General features: G+C 37.3%; 1 protein-coding gene across 2 annotated transcripts in view; it reads left to right on the top strand.

Annotated features, from left to right (window-relative positions):
- Positions 1-14,483, top strand: part of PEX7 (peroxisomal biogenesis factor 7) — a 103,669-nt gene that overhangs the window by 60,991 nt on the left and 28,195 nt on the right. For both annotated transcript variants that reach the window (XM_055087486.1, XM_007130580.4), the window contains exon 9: positions 5,871-5,970. In XM_055087486.1, coding sequence (XP_054943461.1) covers positions 5,871-5,970 — 100 coding nt within the window. The remainder of the gene's footprint in view (positions 1-5,870; positions 5,971-14,483) is intronic.

Here is a 14,483-nt window from a genome sequence, read left to right as displayed (position 1 = left end):
GCAGAGCACAGGCTCCGGACGCGCAGTCTCAGCGGCCATGGCTCACGGGCCCAGCCGCTCCGCGGCATGTGGGATCTTCCCGGACCCGGGCACGAACCCGTGTTCCCTGCATCGGCAGGCGGACTCTCAACCGCTGCGCCACCAGGGAAGCCCTAGTATTTTTCTGTTTTAAACTTTATTTTTGTTATTACCAGTTCCAAAAACAAACAAAAAACACAAATAACTCTCCAGTCTAATCATTCAAATGAGCATTAGCACTCAATAAGCATTTTTGAATTAATTAATGAAAGTTTACCTCTTTAAAAAATTTTGATAGTCTACAATTTCTATTTTTTTAATCCCCTCCAAAAGTGATACAGATGATAAAATAATAAGGCCATGATTTCATGTGTTCTCCTTAGGGGGTTGTGACTTCAAAAGGATGGGAATCTCTGAGGTTACAAAAAGAGCTGATCAGTTGAGTGATACCTAAGTTAGGAAGAGACAGCAACGTAGATGAGAGGATGCAGTAAGTGCACATACAAAAATATTAGAAGAGAGAAAGGAAAATTCCTATGCTTCTTGCCATGGGAATGCAGATTTATTCTAATTCATGATTTCCTTGGGGTATTGGTTTTGAATGTAAATTGGCAGGCTAATGGAGTCTTGGTGTGGGCTTTGCTTTATGAAATTTACTATGGAGTTTGAGGAGTTTGGGGGAAGCCTGACTTGGTCCAGTTCATTTGAGTTTTCAGGATGTTAATCAAAACCACCTGAAGAGTCCCAGATCCTTCCCAGCTATATTCCAGATTCTCTGGCATGGCCCAGGCCTAGAGAAAAAGGGGATGGGAGCATCTTTCAGTAGAATGTACTGGACTTGAAGCCAGTAGTGTCTTGTGCCTTGGGGCTGCCGTTAATTAGCTATGTCACCATGAATTGCATAATTTCTTTGACCATATTCTCCTCATCTCTGAAGTGAGAATAATTATACCCTGTATATCTACCTTGAAAAGTTTTTGTGCTGATCAAAAGCAGTACAAGAGAATGAGAAAGCACTGTGTAAACTGTGTCAGTCTCTGTTGCTGAGGATGGATTGGGTACAGTGAAGGGGTCAGTTTTGGATCGTCTTTGTTCCTTATTATTGGTAAGCTGGAACTAACAGCTGTTAATACACTAACAGGTTATTAATAAATTCTTCCCAGTAATTTGTTACCACCAGTGATCAGTGATTCTCAAAGTGTGGGCTTAAGACCAGCAGTATCAGCTTCACCTGGGAACATCCTTCTGCATTATCTTTTGGGACATTTGTCAATTGTCAATTGCATTTGTCAATTGCAATTACATTTGTGTTTTTGTGATTAAAAAGAAAAAGAAAATGTCAGTCTACCCCACTGGATTGTGGGCTGTGGAAGGGCTGAGGCCAGGTCTCTCTTGCTTCTGGTGCTTATACCTCACACATTCTAGGGCTTATAAATTGTTGAATGAGTAAGTAATTAAATAATGAGAAAAGAAGCTGTTGTTACATTTTTGCTCATCACTCTAGAGAGTGCTGGACCCAAATAGTGCAAACAGAGGGATTTACCATGGTGCAATTTGCTTAAAATTTCAAAAACACTAGATGACTATGAGTTACTAATAAAGGACCTAAAATGCCTTCTGATCACTAAAAAATTAAATTATGAGCAGTGTGAAAACAAAAATCTCACAATTACTATCTGATTACTAATTAATAACTAATTTAAATTAATGTACATGCAAGGCATTGAACAGTTGCCAAAACATTTCCCCATCTTTTTCTTGTAGTTAGGGAAGACTCACAAAGAGTTAATAACTAACTCAAGTTGAAAACAGGAAAGAAAAAGGAAGAACTTTGAAAAATATTTTAAACCCTCTGCTGAATTCACCTGTAGGCTTAATTTCAAAAGCATTGGTATAGAGATTTCAAATTACATTTTAATCAAGTAAAAAGTAATTTCAGCTTAATATTTGAAATAATTTTGGTGTTTTGTTTGACACAGTGCTACATGCTTGCTTTGTTCAACAATTGTGCAGTCAGAAGTCAAAAAGGAACTCAACCGAGACATTGTACTATGATGAATTTTTCTCTTTCCATCTCCAATTTAAATGAAAAATGTCCCTACAGTTCTGTAATATTTTTAATCATTGGAGGCCTGTCCAGTATATTTACTTCCCATGAGAGAGCTTAAATAGTCAGTGATTTCATCAGCAAAGAGACAAAAAGGCACCAAGTAGTATACGTGCTGGACCAAAACAAACATTTCACTTAAAAATAATGTGCCTTATTTGACCACTTAATGATATATGTAGCCTGACTTCTCCCATATTAAAAGGAGCCCATTTTACTTGTGTGATAGGTGCATGAAGGCTCTCGGATATATAGAACTTTTGGGGCCCTAGAGTCCAGAGGAAGATTGCAAGGAGAGACCTTGCCCACTCCCTTAACTGCAATCGTGAGAAAACCTGGAGAAAAGCTCGCCTCCTCCTTACAGTTCACCCCTTCCTGCTGGAACTTGAACGGAGATAGATAAAAAAATTCTGGTAGTGTACATGTCAAACTGTTAACAGTGGTTGCCCTTGAAGGGTGGGAATGAGGAAAGAAAGACATACATTTCTTTTGTTATTTATTGAAAAGGCCATTTATGATTAAAAAACAAATTATAGTTTATAATCGTAGTGCTCAGCTTTTGGTTTTCTCAACTTATTTAGCTTATGCAATTTACTGTATTCAACTTGATGGGTTTTTTTGTTTGTTTTTGTTTGTTTTTCCAACTTGATATTTTTGATAAGACATTCTAATTTACTAAAAGTTATTAATATTAATATTGCTTTTTGTGGTTTTTCTGGCTCCTCCCTTTGAGGTTAAGAAAATTGAAGCTCGGGTTCTCCCTATTTCACACACCCTCTAAGGCAAAAGCTGGATTCATGTTCCACGTCCTCCTCTGGGTTTCAGTGTTCACATAGTTTTTACCTGCATGTTCCTCACTGATGCTTTTGTGAAGTTTTTGTGGTGTTTGTTTTTCTGTATTATGTAGGATCTTGTTTTTTTTTCAGTAAGAGTGTTGGTCTAGGCACCTAGTCAGCTATTCTGCTGGGAATGAACCTCCCATGATTTTTTGCAGCATAATATACACTTTGTATATTACGTAGTTTCTGTCAGAGCTATGAAATGGTATCATAACCAATAGCGCTTTTATGGCATTCACTAGACTAGCCCTCCCTTCACCAAATACTAACCTTAGAGTTTTAGCATGCATTTTGTTTGATGAGTTTTTTTTGCAAAATGCAGATAAATACTTGATAGTTTTTCCTGTATTAAAATTAGGATGGTATGAATCTGTGGTGTGGAACCGGGTGGGGCAGTGACTGCCCATCAACCTATGTATTAGCGCAAATTCAAATTGACTTTTTGAGTAGAATTTCAGCCCTCCTGCATGTGTGACTTTCCCTGTCACACTTATTCAAGCTAAAGGCGGATGGTTTCACACATGTGTCCTTATTAGGTAACCTAATTTTCATAAGGCCCACCTCTCCTGTCCTCAGTGCAGCCTTATCCTTTAACTGGCTTAAAATAACAATAAAAACTGTTTTCTAGGAACTTGTCAGGAGGATATAAATGAATGCTGTTGCTTTTTATTATCCCTAAAAAATTCTAAAAGAAACCAATCTTTATGGTTTGTCTAAAGAGTAACCAGTAACCCATTCTACTGAAATAAAATCTAAATCCCGAATGAAGTCAGAGAGCTGATACCTGGGTTAAATTGACCTTCCCATAGAAGGACTCTGCTAAACTACCCTTTGGGGTGATGCCATTGACTCATGAGTAACAGCCCATGAAACAATATCTCTGTGTTTTCTTAAGAGATGTTGAGGATGCTCGTCATTACCTAAGCATAGGGTTTCTTCTCTGTGAACTCCCAAGGATGAATTTCCTTTTGAGATTTCCAAGAGCAGTTTGGATGTAGACACTATGAATTCAGGGCCTTATCGTGTCTCCCTTTCTTCTTTGGCTGATGGAAAGCTTAGCGTCTCAAGGTCCTCCCTGTCAAGTATATACAACTTCATGAATATATTTTTGTTACCGGTCTCATTGCAGGTTTGAATTTACTTTACTATCCTTACTTTTCATTTAACTTATATATTTTTGCCATAATAAATGCATATTTTAAAACCATTTTGAATATTTTTTGGCACAAAGTGGGTATATACAAAATCATTTGATTATTGTTGCAAATAATGCAAATTAGTGAATAACCATGTTTCAGGAATGAAATTACACAATTACATATTTACTTTTGGTTATTCAAAATCTGGAACATTAGATTTCAGTACAATTTCTGTCTCTAGACCCGAAGGAACAAATATGCAAAGACAGTGGAGATCACTATTATGATTTCTGAGAGAGACTGCAGCCTGTTCCCTCATTTGTTTGGACAGGAAAATTTTCAAAAGTAAAATCACTCTCTTTAAATGTTGTGTAGATTTCAGTAATCTGATAAATGAGCTATTTATTCATTGTCTCTCTGGTACCCAACAGTGGATTATCCATAGCAACAATCCTTTTCAAACTTAATGAGACCGACTCTGTATTTATTAGGGAAATAATACCACCAGGTTAAACAAACTGACTGTTGGTTCTGTGTATTTACTCTCTTTCAAAGAGATCTGCTAAACCTTCATTGTGTTCCGTGTCGTAGATCGTTAGGGAAGCTGAATTGGATATGACTCTATGATTCTGAATATGCCATTTTTGTGGTGTGTTCAGAGTCAAATAATACAGATGATGAGCAAATAAAGCTTTAGACATAAAGTACTATTTTGTGCGTTGAAAATAGGGCCAAATTGTTCTCCGTACAGTAGAAATTAGAGATATATTATGATAAATATTACCACTCCCAGTGTATAGAGGATAAATAGAAAACTTAATATTGGCCCAGGAAAACATTTTTCAGTTTTCCTTTACACTAGAAATTACATTGACGTGGACTCTATAAGAAAGGCCGGGACTTCCCTGGTGGCGCAGTGGTTGAGAATCCACCTGCCGATGCAGGGGACACGGGTTCGTGCCCTGGTCCGAGAGGATCCCACATGCCGCGGAGCGGCTGGGCCCGTGAGCCATGGCCGCTGAGCCTGCGCGTCCGGAGCCTGTGCTCCTCAATGGGAGAGGCCACAACAGTGAGAGGCCTGCGTACCGCAAAAAAAAAAAAAAAAAAAAATTCAACCCATCCTCAATCCACACTATTTGCCAGTATCTTGCCTTTCACTGTCTAACACAAAAAAAAAAAAAATAAAAAGAAAGGCCGTGTCTCAGAAAAAAGGTAGTTTCAGAATTGCAGAGATTTTCATAAGAGAACAGATTCTTTTTAAAGACTTTGAATTGCTATTGAAATGTAAATTAAACCTGCAATCTTTTCATGTCAGTTGTTGAGAAATAAAGTAGTATTTAAAAACACAAAATGTTAGAGTTCATGTAATCCAATATCCTTATTTTATAGCCATGAATGCTTTTAGAAATTGCTAAAAAACCTCTAGTGTCTCTCATCTCAAATGTCCTTGTACTATATAAAAAAGCAAACAACCAAAACTTGTTAAGCTTCCATCCTACAAAGTATGCTAATGGGAATATAATAAACTTTTGCAAGGGTAGATTGTTTAATAATTCCGTTTGGTTTTTGTCTTTTTATATACAGTAGAAAAGAGCACATTTTTTTCTTTATTAGATTTTTTAATGTACATTAGTAGTGGGGCTCTGCATTTATGAATTGGTTGAACCTGTTTTGATGAAATCTGCTATATTAAATATCTATTTTTTCTTAGATAAAATTTTTTGTAGTTTTAATGTTTAAATTATTTCTTTTTCTTTATATTCACAGATTCTGGAACTTTTCAAAGCCTGACCCTCTTCTTGAAACAGTGGAACATCATACAGAATTTACTTGCGGTTTAGATTTAAGTCTTCAGAGTCCTACTCAGGTAATGGATCAATCTTCTGATGTTTTTTCTACCCATACAGTTTACAAATAGCTCTACGTGTGGCATGTGTTGCTTTTATGAGCAAGAGTCTTGCCTTTAGGGCAGAGCAAAGTACATTTACTTAATAAACCTGATCTTTTTTGCTGTATAAACTTGAGCATTTGAAATACTAGGGAAGAAGAGGTATCCAGAAACTTGGCATACCTCTCTCCTTTTGAGAGATTGACTTGTCTGAGAGGAAAAGGAAACTTCCCCAAAAGTACTGTGCTTAACATTGTAGACCTCTTCCAGTGGGTAACAAGAGAAGAATGGAATGAGGAAGGATTGTCCCCAGAGGTTGGTGGGAGTCAAGAGTGTGTGGTCCTGGATTCAGCTGTCCCGCTAAGCATTTGAGATGACGGGCAGGTCACTTCCCTGTCAGGACTGTCACCCTCATCTCCACACCCCACGTTGGAAGAGAGGCTTTACATGAAGAACAAAGTAGAGGAGAGTGGCAACTGTTTTAATTACTAAAGTTCATATTTCCCCCCTTTTTTTTTATCTTGAGGACTTAAGAGTCAATATTTTAGATTTTAAATATTCTTCAGGTTTTTTAAAAAAGCAGTTTCAGTTTTGAAAATTGTAAACATAGGTCAGAAACACTGGACTATGTTGAGTGATAAGATACTTTATAATAAAGACTATGTGAAAACACCAACATATCAATGGAACAAAGTAATATGTGGAATTCTACAGTATGACTAAGAAGTTATGCATTTATGATAAATTTTAGAAGTTAGACAAAAAGCAAATTACATTTCTCAATACTATATTCTTAAGTTTAAGTGAATACTTGGGTTTCTTTTTATTTTAGGAGTTCAAGACAATTCTGAGTTTAAAATATTTTCATTAGACATTAGAATATTCTCATTAACATTAGAATAATTGTTTGAAAGTGACTTAACAGCATCTAAGAAGAGAACAAATTGAAATAGTGAGGGGTGAAGTGGCATTATCTTTAATGTGTATACAATGTGCTTTAAATGTACTAGTTCTTTTTCTGAGAAAAACATTTATTATAGATGATTTTTTAATAAAATAATTATACCCGTTTGCTATCCCAGTTTTAAAAAGTTGTAATGTACCTATTGAAATATGGCAATACCCAGAAAATGACCCTAAATAGATATCTTCCTTCTCGTATATTTCTATTAACCCATCTCTGTGATCCCCAGACTGTGGCCTGAGGCAACCCATGTGCCTCCGTGACACTTGGCAGTTTCTCACCCAGGTCTTGAAGAGAGCCAAATGTCGAATTAGTGTTTTCACTTTCTTCAGATAAGTACCTCGAAGTGTAATTCCTGGATCATATAGTAGTTCTATTTTTAATTTTCTGAGGAATCCCCAATATTTTTTTCCATAGTGGCTACACCAATTTGCATTCCCACCAACAGTGTATAAAGGTTCCCTTTTCTCCACATCCTCACCAATGCTTATTATTATTATTATTATTTGGCTGCGTTGGGTCTTCATTGCTGTCCATGGGCTTTCTCTAGTTGTGGTGAGCGGGGGCTACACTTTGTTGCGGTGCATGGGCTTCTCTTTGCAGTGGCTTCTCTTGTTGCGGAGCATGGGCTCTAGGTGCACAGGCTTCGGTATTGCAGCACGCAGGCCCTAGAGCATGCGGGCTTCAGTAGTTGTGCCACATGGGCTCAGTAGTTGTGACCCGTGGGCTCTAGAGCTCAAGCTCAATAGTTGTGGCCCACGGGCTTAGTTGCTCTGTGGCATGTGGAATCTTCCCAGACCAGGGATCGAACCCGAGTACCCTGCATTGGCAGGCGGATTCTTAACCACTGCGCCACCAGGCAAGTCCTAGAGTTAATTTTTGTGTATGGTGTAAGATAGTGGTCCAGTTTCATTCTTTTGCACGTGGCTGTACAGTGATTTGTGTTTTTAAAGATCATTCTGGCTGTTGTGGGAGAATAGACCATAGGTATGATTGGAAGCGGGGAGGTCACATTGGAGTATCTTGGAGTAATCAGGCAAAAGACAATGGTGACTTAAAATCTAAGAGATCTAGAGATGGAAATATTCAGAATAAATTGCTGGATGTTTCATATGGTTCAACTTAATAGTTTGGAGATAGTGATTGTAGGATTTGCTACTGGATTGGAAATAGGCTATGAGAAAAACAGAAGAATCAATTTGGATTTGGATCTGGAAAACAAGGTGAGATAGGGGAAGAGGAAGGAACTTCAAATAGGAACAATCAAGAGTTGTGTTTCAAATGTCTCCTGTTAGACATTCAAATGGAGATAGTCAGTTTGATAGAGGCTGTCCACCTCAGGGAAGAGTTTAGGGCTAGAGACACAAATATGGGAATTTTTAGCATATAAATGGCTTCAAAAGTTTGGGGGCAGAGTGAAATTATCTGGAGAGAATATGTGGAAGAAGAGGCTCAGAAAAAACTAGAAGCCTGAAAGAAGAGAATTCCAGCAAAGGGGATTGAGAAGGAATGACTAGTAAGGTAGAAGAAAAACTATAAAAGTATGGTATCTTTGAAGTTCAAAGAAAATAGTAGTTCAAGGAGGAGAAAAATCATACATGCTGCTGGTGGGAATATAAGATGTTGCCATCACTTTGGAAAAGTTTGACAGTTTCTTAAAAAGTTAAATGTAAATTTACCATACACCTCAGCAATTACACTCTTAGATATATACTCAAAAGAAATGAAAATACATGTCCACATAAAGACTTGTATGTGAATGTTCATAGCCAGAAAGTAGAAGTAATCCAAATGTCCATCAACTGGTGAATGAATAAACGAAATGTGGTATACCAATGCTACAACATGGATGAATCTCCAAAGTATTATGCTAAGTGAAAGAAGCCAGATACAAAAGACTACATATTGTATAATTTTGTTTACATAAAATGTCCAGAAAATGCAAACTATAAAGATAGAAAGGAGATTAGTGGTTACTTGGGGAAGGAGCTGAGAATGGGAATTATCTGTGGATGAACACAAAGGGTCTTTAGGGAGTGATGGAAATGTTCTAAAACTGGATTGTGGTAATAGTTATACAGCTGTGTAATGATACTAAAAATCATTGAATTGTACACTTAAAATGGGTGAATTTTATGGTATTTAATTTATATTGGGGTGGCCAAAAAGTTCATTTGGGTTTTTCCATAAGATGTTTCTGAAAAACCTGAATGAACTTTTTGGCCAACCCAATACCTCGGTGAAGCTGTTTGAAAAAAGAGAGATAGAATGGAAAAAGTTCTGATTTTTCCTAAGATGTAAAAAGATGAAAATCTTTTCACTGTAAAAATAAGAAAAAAGGGAGATAAACTATAAAATCAGAACTTTGTGAACCCATCAGAGAGCTGAGGTGGCAGGGAAAACAAGTAGCCTGAAATCCAAAGAGAGACAGACCCCTTCCTCTAAGAAGAGATGGGACACTAGGACTATTTTACCTGTGACAAAGCACAGGAAGAAGACACAGCTGCTATACAAAAGGGATATAGTGGAAAAAGTGAACAACATGTGTGAACAAATGAGGTCTTTCAGCAGAGAGATGAAAATATAAGAAAGAGTCAAATGAAAATAGTAGAAAAAATTTAGAAGTACAGTACAAGGGATGCAGTCCTTCAATATACTCATCAGTAAATTTAGAGATAGGTCACTAGAAACTACCCAAGCTGAAACAATAGGAGAAAACAAGAATGAGGGAAGTAAAAGAGAACAGAACATCCAGGAACTATGGGACAATATCAGATTGGAGTCCAGAAGGAAGGAGAGAATAGGGAAGAAGTATTTAAAGAAAAATTTCCAGGGAATTCCCTGGAGGTCCAGTGGTTAGGACTCAGTGATTTCACTGCTTTGACCCGGGTTCAATCCCTGGTTGGGGAACTAAGATCCCGCAAGCTGCGTGGCATGGCCAAAAAAAAAGAAAAAAGAAAATTTTCCAAAATAGTAGAAGTTGTCAAACCACAGATCCAAGAAGTCCAGAGAAATCCAAGCAGGATTTAAACAAAGAATCAAAGCATCAAGGCATACCCATATTCAAACTGCTAAAAAACAAACATAAGGAGAAAATTTTAAAGGCAGACAGAGGAAAAAAGAAACATATCCAGAAGACTAGAGATAAGAATTACAGCAGACTTCTTGTCATAAATCATATAAGCCAGATGATGATGAAATGTCTTTTTAAAGTACTGAATGAAAAAACTGTGAACCCATAATTCTATACCCAGTGAAAGTACCATTTGAATATAAAGAGAAAATAAGGAAATTTTCAGACAAAGGAAAGCTGAGAGCACATCTCTGCTGTAAGAAATGTTAAAGGAAGTTCTGTGCAAAGAAATAAGCCCAGACCAAAACATGAAACTATGGAAAGAGAGAAAAGGAGGGAGGGAGGGAGGGAGGGAGAGAGGGAGGGAGGGCGGGAGGGAGGGAGGGAGGAAGGAAGGGAGGAGGGAAGGGAGGGAAGGAGGAAGAGAGAAAGTGCTCCTATTTCACAGATACCTCCAAGTCTGGGCCTGAAGCGGGCCTGTTATCAGTTCCTCCCCTTCTGCGTGTACTTCCTGAAGGACATGGCTCACGGACCCAGCCGCTCCGCGGCATGTGGGATCCTCCCAGACCGGGGCGCGAACCCGGTTCCCCTGCATCGGCAGGCGGACGCGCAACCACTGCGCCACCAGGGAAGCCCCCAAGACACTTTTCAAGTTAATTTTATCACTCTGAAAAATAATTAACTGCCTAAAGCAAAAGTAGTATTGTATTCAATACATTTGTGTATAATATATTGTAAGGTTTTTAATATATGCAAAAGTAAAATGTAGGACAATAATAGAACAAGGGAAGAGAGGGAGGAGTTAGAAGTATACTGTTGTAAAGGCATTACTACATGTGAAGTGCTGTAATACTGTTTGAAGGTAGATTGTGATAAATTCAAGATGTATATTGTAAACCCTATGGTAACCTCTAAGAAATTTTTTAAAAAGAGCTATCATTAATAAGCCAGTGGTGGAGATGATTATTTTAAAAATCAATTACTTCAACATAATAAAAGCCACATAGAAAGATCCTTAGCCAACATCACACTCATTGGTGAAAGACTGAAAGCGTTTTCTTTAAGATTAGGGATAAGGCAAGGATGTTCACTTCTCCCACTTCTATTCAACATAATATTGGAAGTCCTAGCCAGAGCGATTAGTCAAGGAAAAGAAATAAAAGGTGTCTAAATTGGAAAGAAAGAAGTAAAATTATATCTGTTCTCAGATGACATGATCTTATATGTGGAAACCTTTGAATCCAGCCATTTCAGCAATGATATTAAATGTAAATGGTCTAAACACCGAAATTAAAAGACATTAAAAGTGATAGATATGTGAGGGACTTTGAGAAGACTAGGTCAAGATTTAGTGACCTATCAGAGCTGGAGTTTGAAGAAGAGGTTTTCTGACTCCAAGTCCTAGGATTCGGTTACTTGCTGTATAACATTTTCAGTGATTAGTTTATCCTGTTCTTCTCCATTTTATTTATACTGTGTCTTGGACTTTAAACTTTACTTTTAAACTAAGATTATGATCCCAACCAATATGTTTTTTTAAAAAAACATGTCTAACATTAACACATTTTAACCCAAACATTTATTTTTATTATTAATGTATAGTTTTACCAAGTAACATTAAACTCCTTTCTAGGGGAAATAAGAATCAAGTTCTTAGTGCATCTCCCTATTTTTTTCTCACTTATTTTATCTCAGTTATCTGTTGCTATATAACAAAATCCCCCACAATTTAGTGGCTGAAACAACAATTTTCTTTGCTCACAGTTCTGTGAGTCAACAATTTGGGCTGAGCTCAGCCAAGCAGTTCCTCTGTTGGTGTCTCATGTGGCTCCAGTCATCTGGTGGCTTAACCGGGACTGGGTGGTCTAAGATGGCCTCACATAGATGTGTAGGGTGTAGCACTGGTTATCTTATGATCCATGTGTCTCTAGATAAGTCCAGGTTTCTTCACCTAGCAGTTGTAGCTTTCCAGGAGGGCGAGAGCAAAAGCTGCAAGGTGTCTTCAGGACTAGCCTTTGAAGTCACACAGCATTCCTTCTGTGGCAAAGCAAGTTACACGGCCAGCTCAGATTCAGAGAGTGACAGAGAGACTCCACCTCTTGTTGGGGGTAGCTGCAAAGAATTTGTAGCCATTTAAAATCTACCACATTTACCTTTTGTTGGTATAGTTGGTAGTTTAAGCTATTTTTGACATATAATATTTATCCTTTATTCTCACAAATATGTATTCAAGTTTACTGGTTGCATGTTAATTTAATTTCACTCTTTGTTCATAGTTTATTCTCTTAGAAAGTATCTTTCTCTTACCTCTTAGAAAGTACCTTTCCATCTGCTTTCAAAAACTTGTCATCTCTGTGGTGATCTTAACAGCTGTGAGACTTTGCTGATGTTACTTTTGGGCTCCCGTGTCTTAATATATTCCCTGTCTTAAAAGAGATTTTTCTTGTATTTATAATTCTCTTTTTAGCTTTTCCATTCTTAGAGATCTGAAAAATGAGATCCAAAGACATTCTTGTATTATAACCTTCTTTCTTTCTGGCAGAGTGTAAGATCTTGTCTTTAAAGGTTTAAAACTTGACAAATAAGTGTCTGGGGTCATTCTTTAAGGGTAATTGCTGAGAAATACTCTGTGCCCTCTTGTTAACCAGGCTGAAATCATCTTTCACTTCAGAAAAATTTTCTTTGAATTTTTTCCCTCTGATCTTGATTTGTATAGTCCTGGCATTTTCTCTTTTCTTTCTTATCCTTATTATCTCTACATTGGAAACCTTTTTTTCTGTTTTTAGGCTTATGATTCTAGACCTGTAATATGTCCATTTGTATAATTGGGATTTTCTGTATTAATGTATTTTTAGAATCCCTGACTTTGTGCTCTGCAGTATCAACTCTGCTCTTTTGAATGTTCATGGATATTTAGTTTAGCATTTATAAGCTGGGTACAGGTTTATATATCATTACACATTCCTTTTGGAAGATAGTTATTTTTCTTTTAAATCCCCTTTAAGGTAGGCATTATTAGTTCATTCCAAGACATCTCATCTATGTGTTTAATAAATTTATCTTTTATCCCCATGATGAAATTGGGAAATTATATTTAGAAGAAAGAAAAGAGATGACCCATGGTTTTGCCACTCTAGAAAGAATCTCTATTATACCATATTAACTTGTTTCTTTTCAGCCCTTTTTTAGGAATTTTTATTTGAAGTGTAACACCCATTTTGGAAAATGCACATATTTTAAGTGTGCAACTCAGTAAGTTATCAAGAAGTAAGTATACCTGTGTAACTACCATTTAGGTTAAGTATGGAACACACTACCAGCATCCCAAAAAGCCCACTCATGTTTCCTCCCAAATCTTATACCCCTTTCTCCTTCCCAAAGATAAGTACTCTCCCTTTCATTTTGTTTCAGTGGAAGATGCTTAGATTTGGTTCTGATTTAAACTAGTTCTGTAGGTGTGTTTTTAAAAGTATATTTGACTTTATTTGTGTTTTAGTAAAGGAATTAGCAATGTGTGTGTGTGTGTGTGTGTGTATATGTGTGTGTATATATATATATATATATATATATATATATACACACACATACACACATAGAATCATTACGCTGTATACCTGGAACTGATGCAATATGGCAGTTCTATCTCAATTAAAATAAAATAATAAAGAAACAACAAAAAAATATTAGGGTATCATTTAAAAATTCTGCTCATGTTTTGATTCAAATCCCTATTCCCGCAATCTTAGATATCAGGTTTACAGGTTGACAGTGGATAAAATATTTTTAAATTCTCAGTATGAAGTTGGAAAATCAGATTTTGAAGATGGCTAGCATTATTGGTAGTTAGGATATATGTGTCCTGTTCCCCTTTAATCTGAGGTGATACTTTCTGCATCTGTCGCAGACTAGCTTTAGAGTTGAAAAGAACACGTGCCAGAAGCACCCAGTGTCCTTAGGCATTGGTCTCTGTTGTTTCCTCTTTGATGCTTTCATAATTGTGTAATTTTTAGCGTAAAACTGTATAACAAATGCTTGTTTTCCCCCAGCCATAAAACCTTCCCCAGGCCCAGCTCCGTAGGATCTTGGTGTAACCCTGTGTCTACGGCCCCCTGCACTGCATGAGCTACCCTTGCAGTGAGAGCTTCCGAAATTGTTGACGCCTTAGTCTCTGCTGCCTCTGGGCTCCCATTCCTGAATCAGTCATTTACTCTCTTATTCATTTTTCTTTCTCTAGACTATAGAGCATTGCTTCTTAAAAAACAGTAGACTTGACACACAAGTTACTTTTCAAAAAACTTCACTTGGGCTCTTGGGCCTACTCAACTTACCTCTGAAGTCTTTTTTTTTTTTTTTTTTTTTTTTTGTGGTACGCGGGCCTCTTACTGTTGTGGCCTCTCCCGTTGCGGAGCACAGGCTCCGGACGCGTAGGCTCAGCGGCCATGGCTCACGGGCCCA

This window comes from Physeter macrocephalus, chromosome 10 (genome assembly GCF_002837175.3).
Source record: "Physeter macrocephalus isolate SW-GA chromosome 10, ASM283717v5, whole genome shotgun sequence".
Taxonomy (NCBI): domain Eukaryota; kingdom Metazoa; phylum Chordata; class Mammalia; order Artiodactyla; family Physeteridae; genus Physeter; species Physeter macrocephalus.
This window is presented reverse-complemented; position numbering and strand designations above follow the sequence as displayed.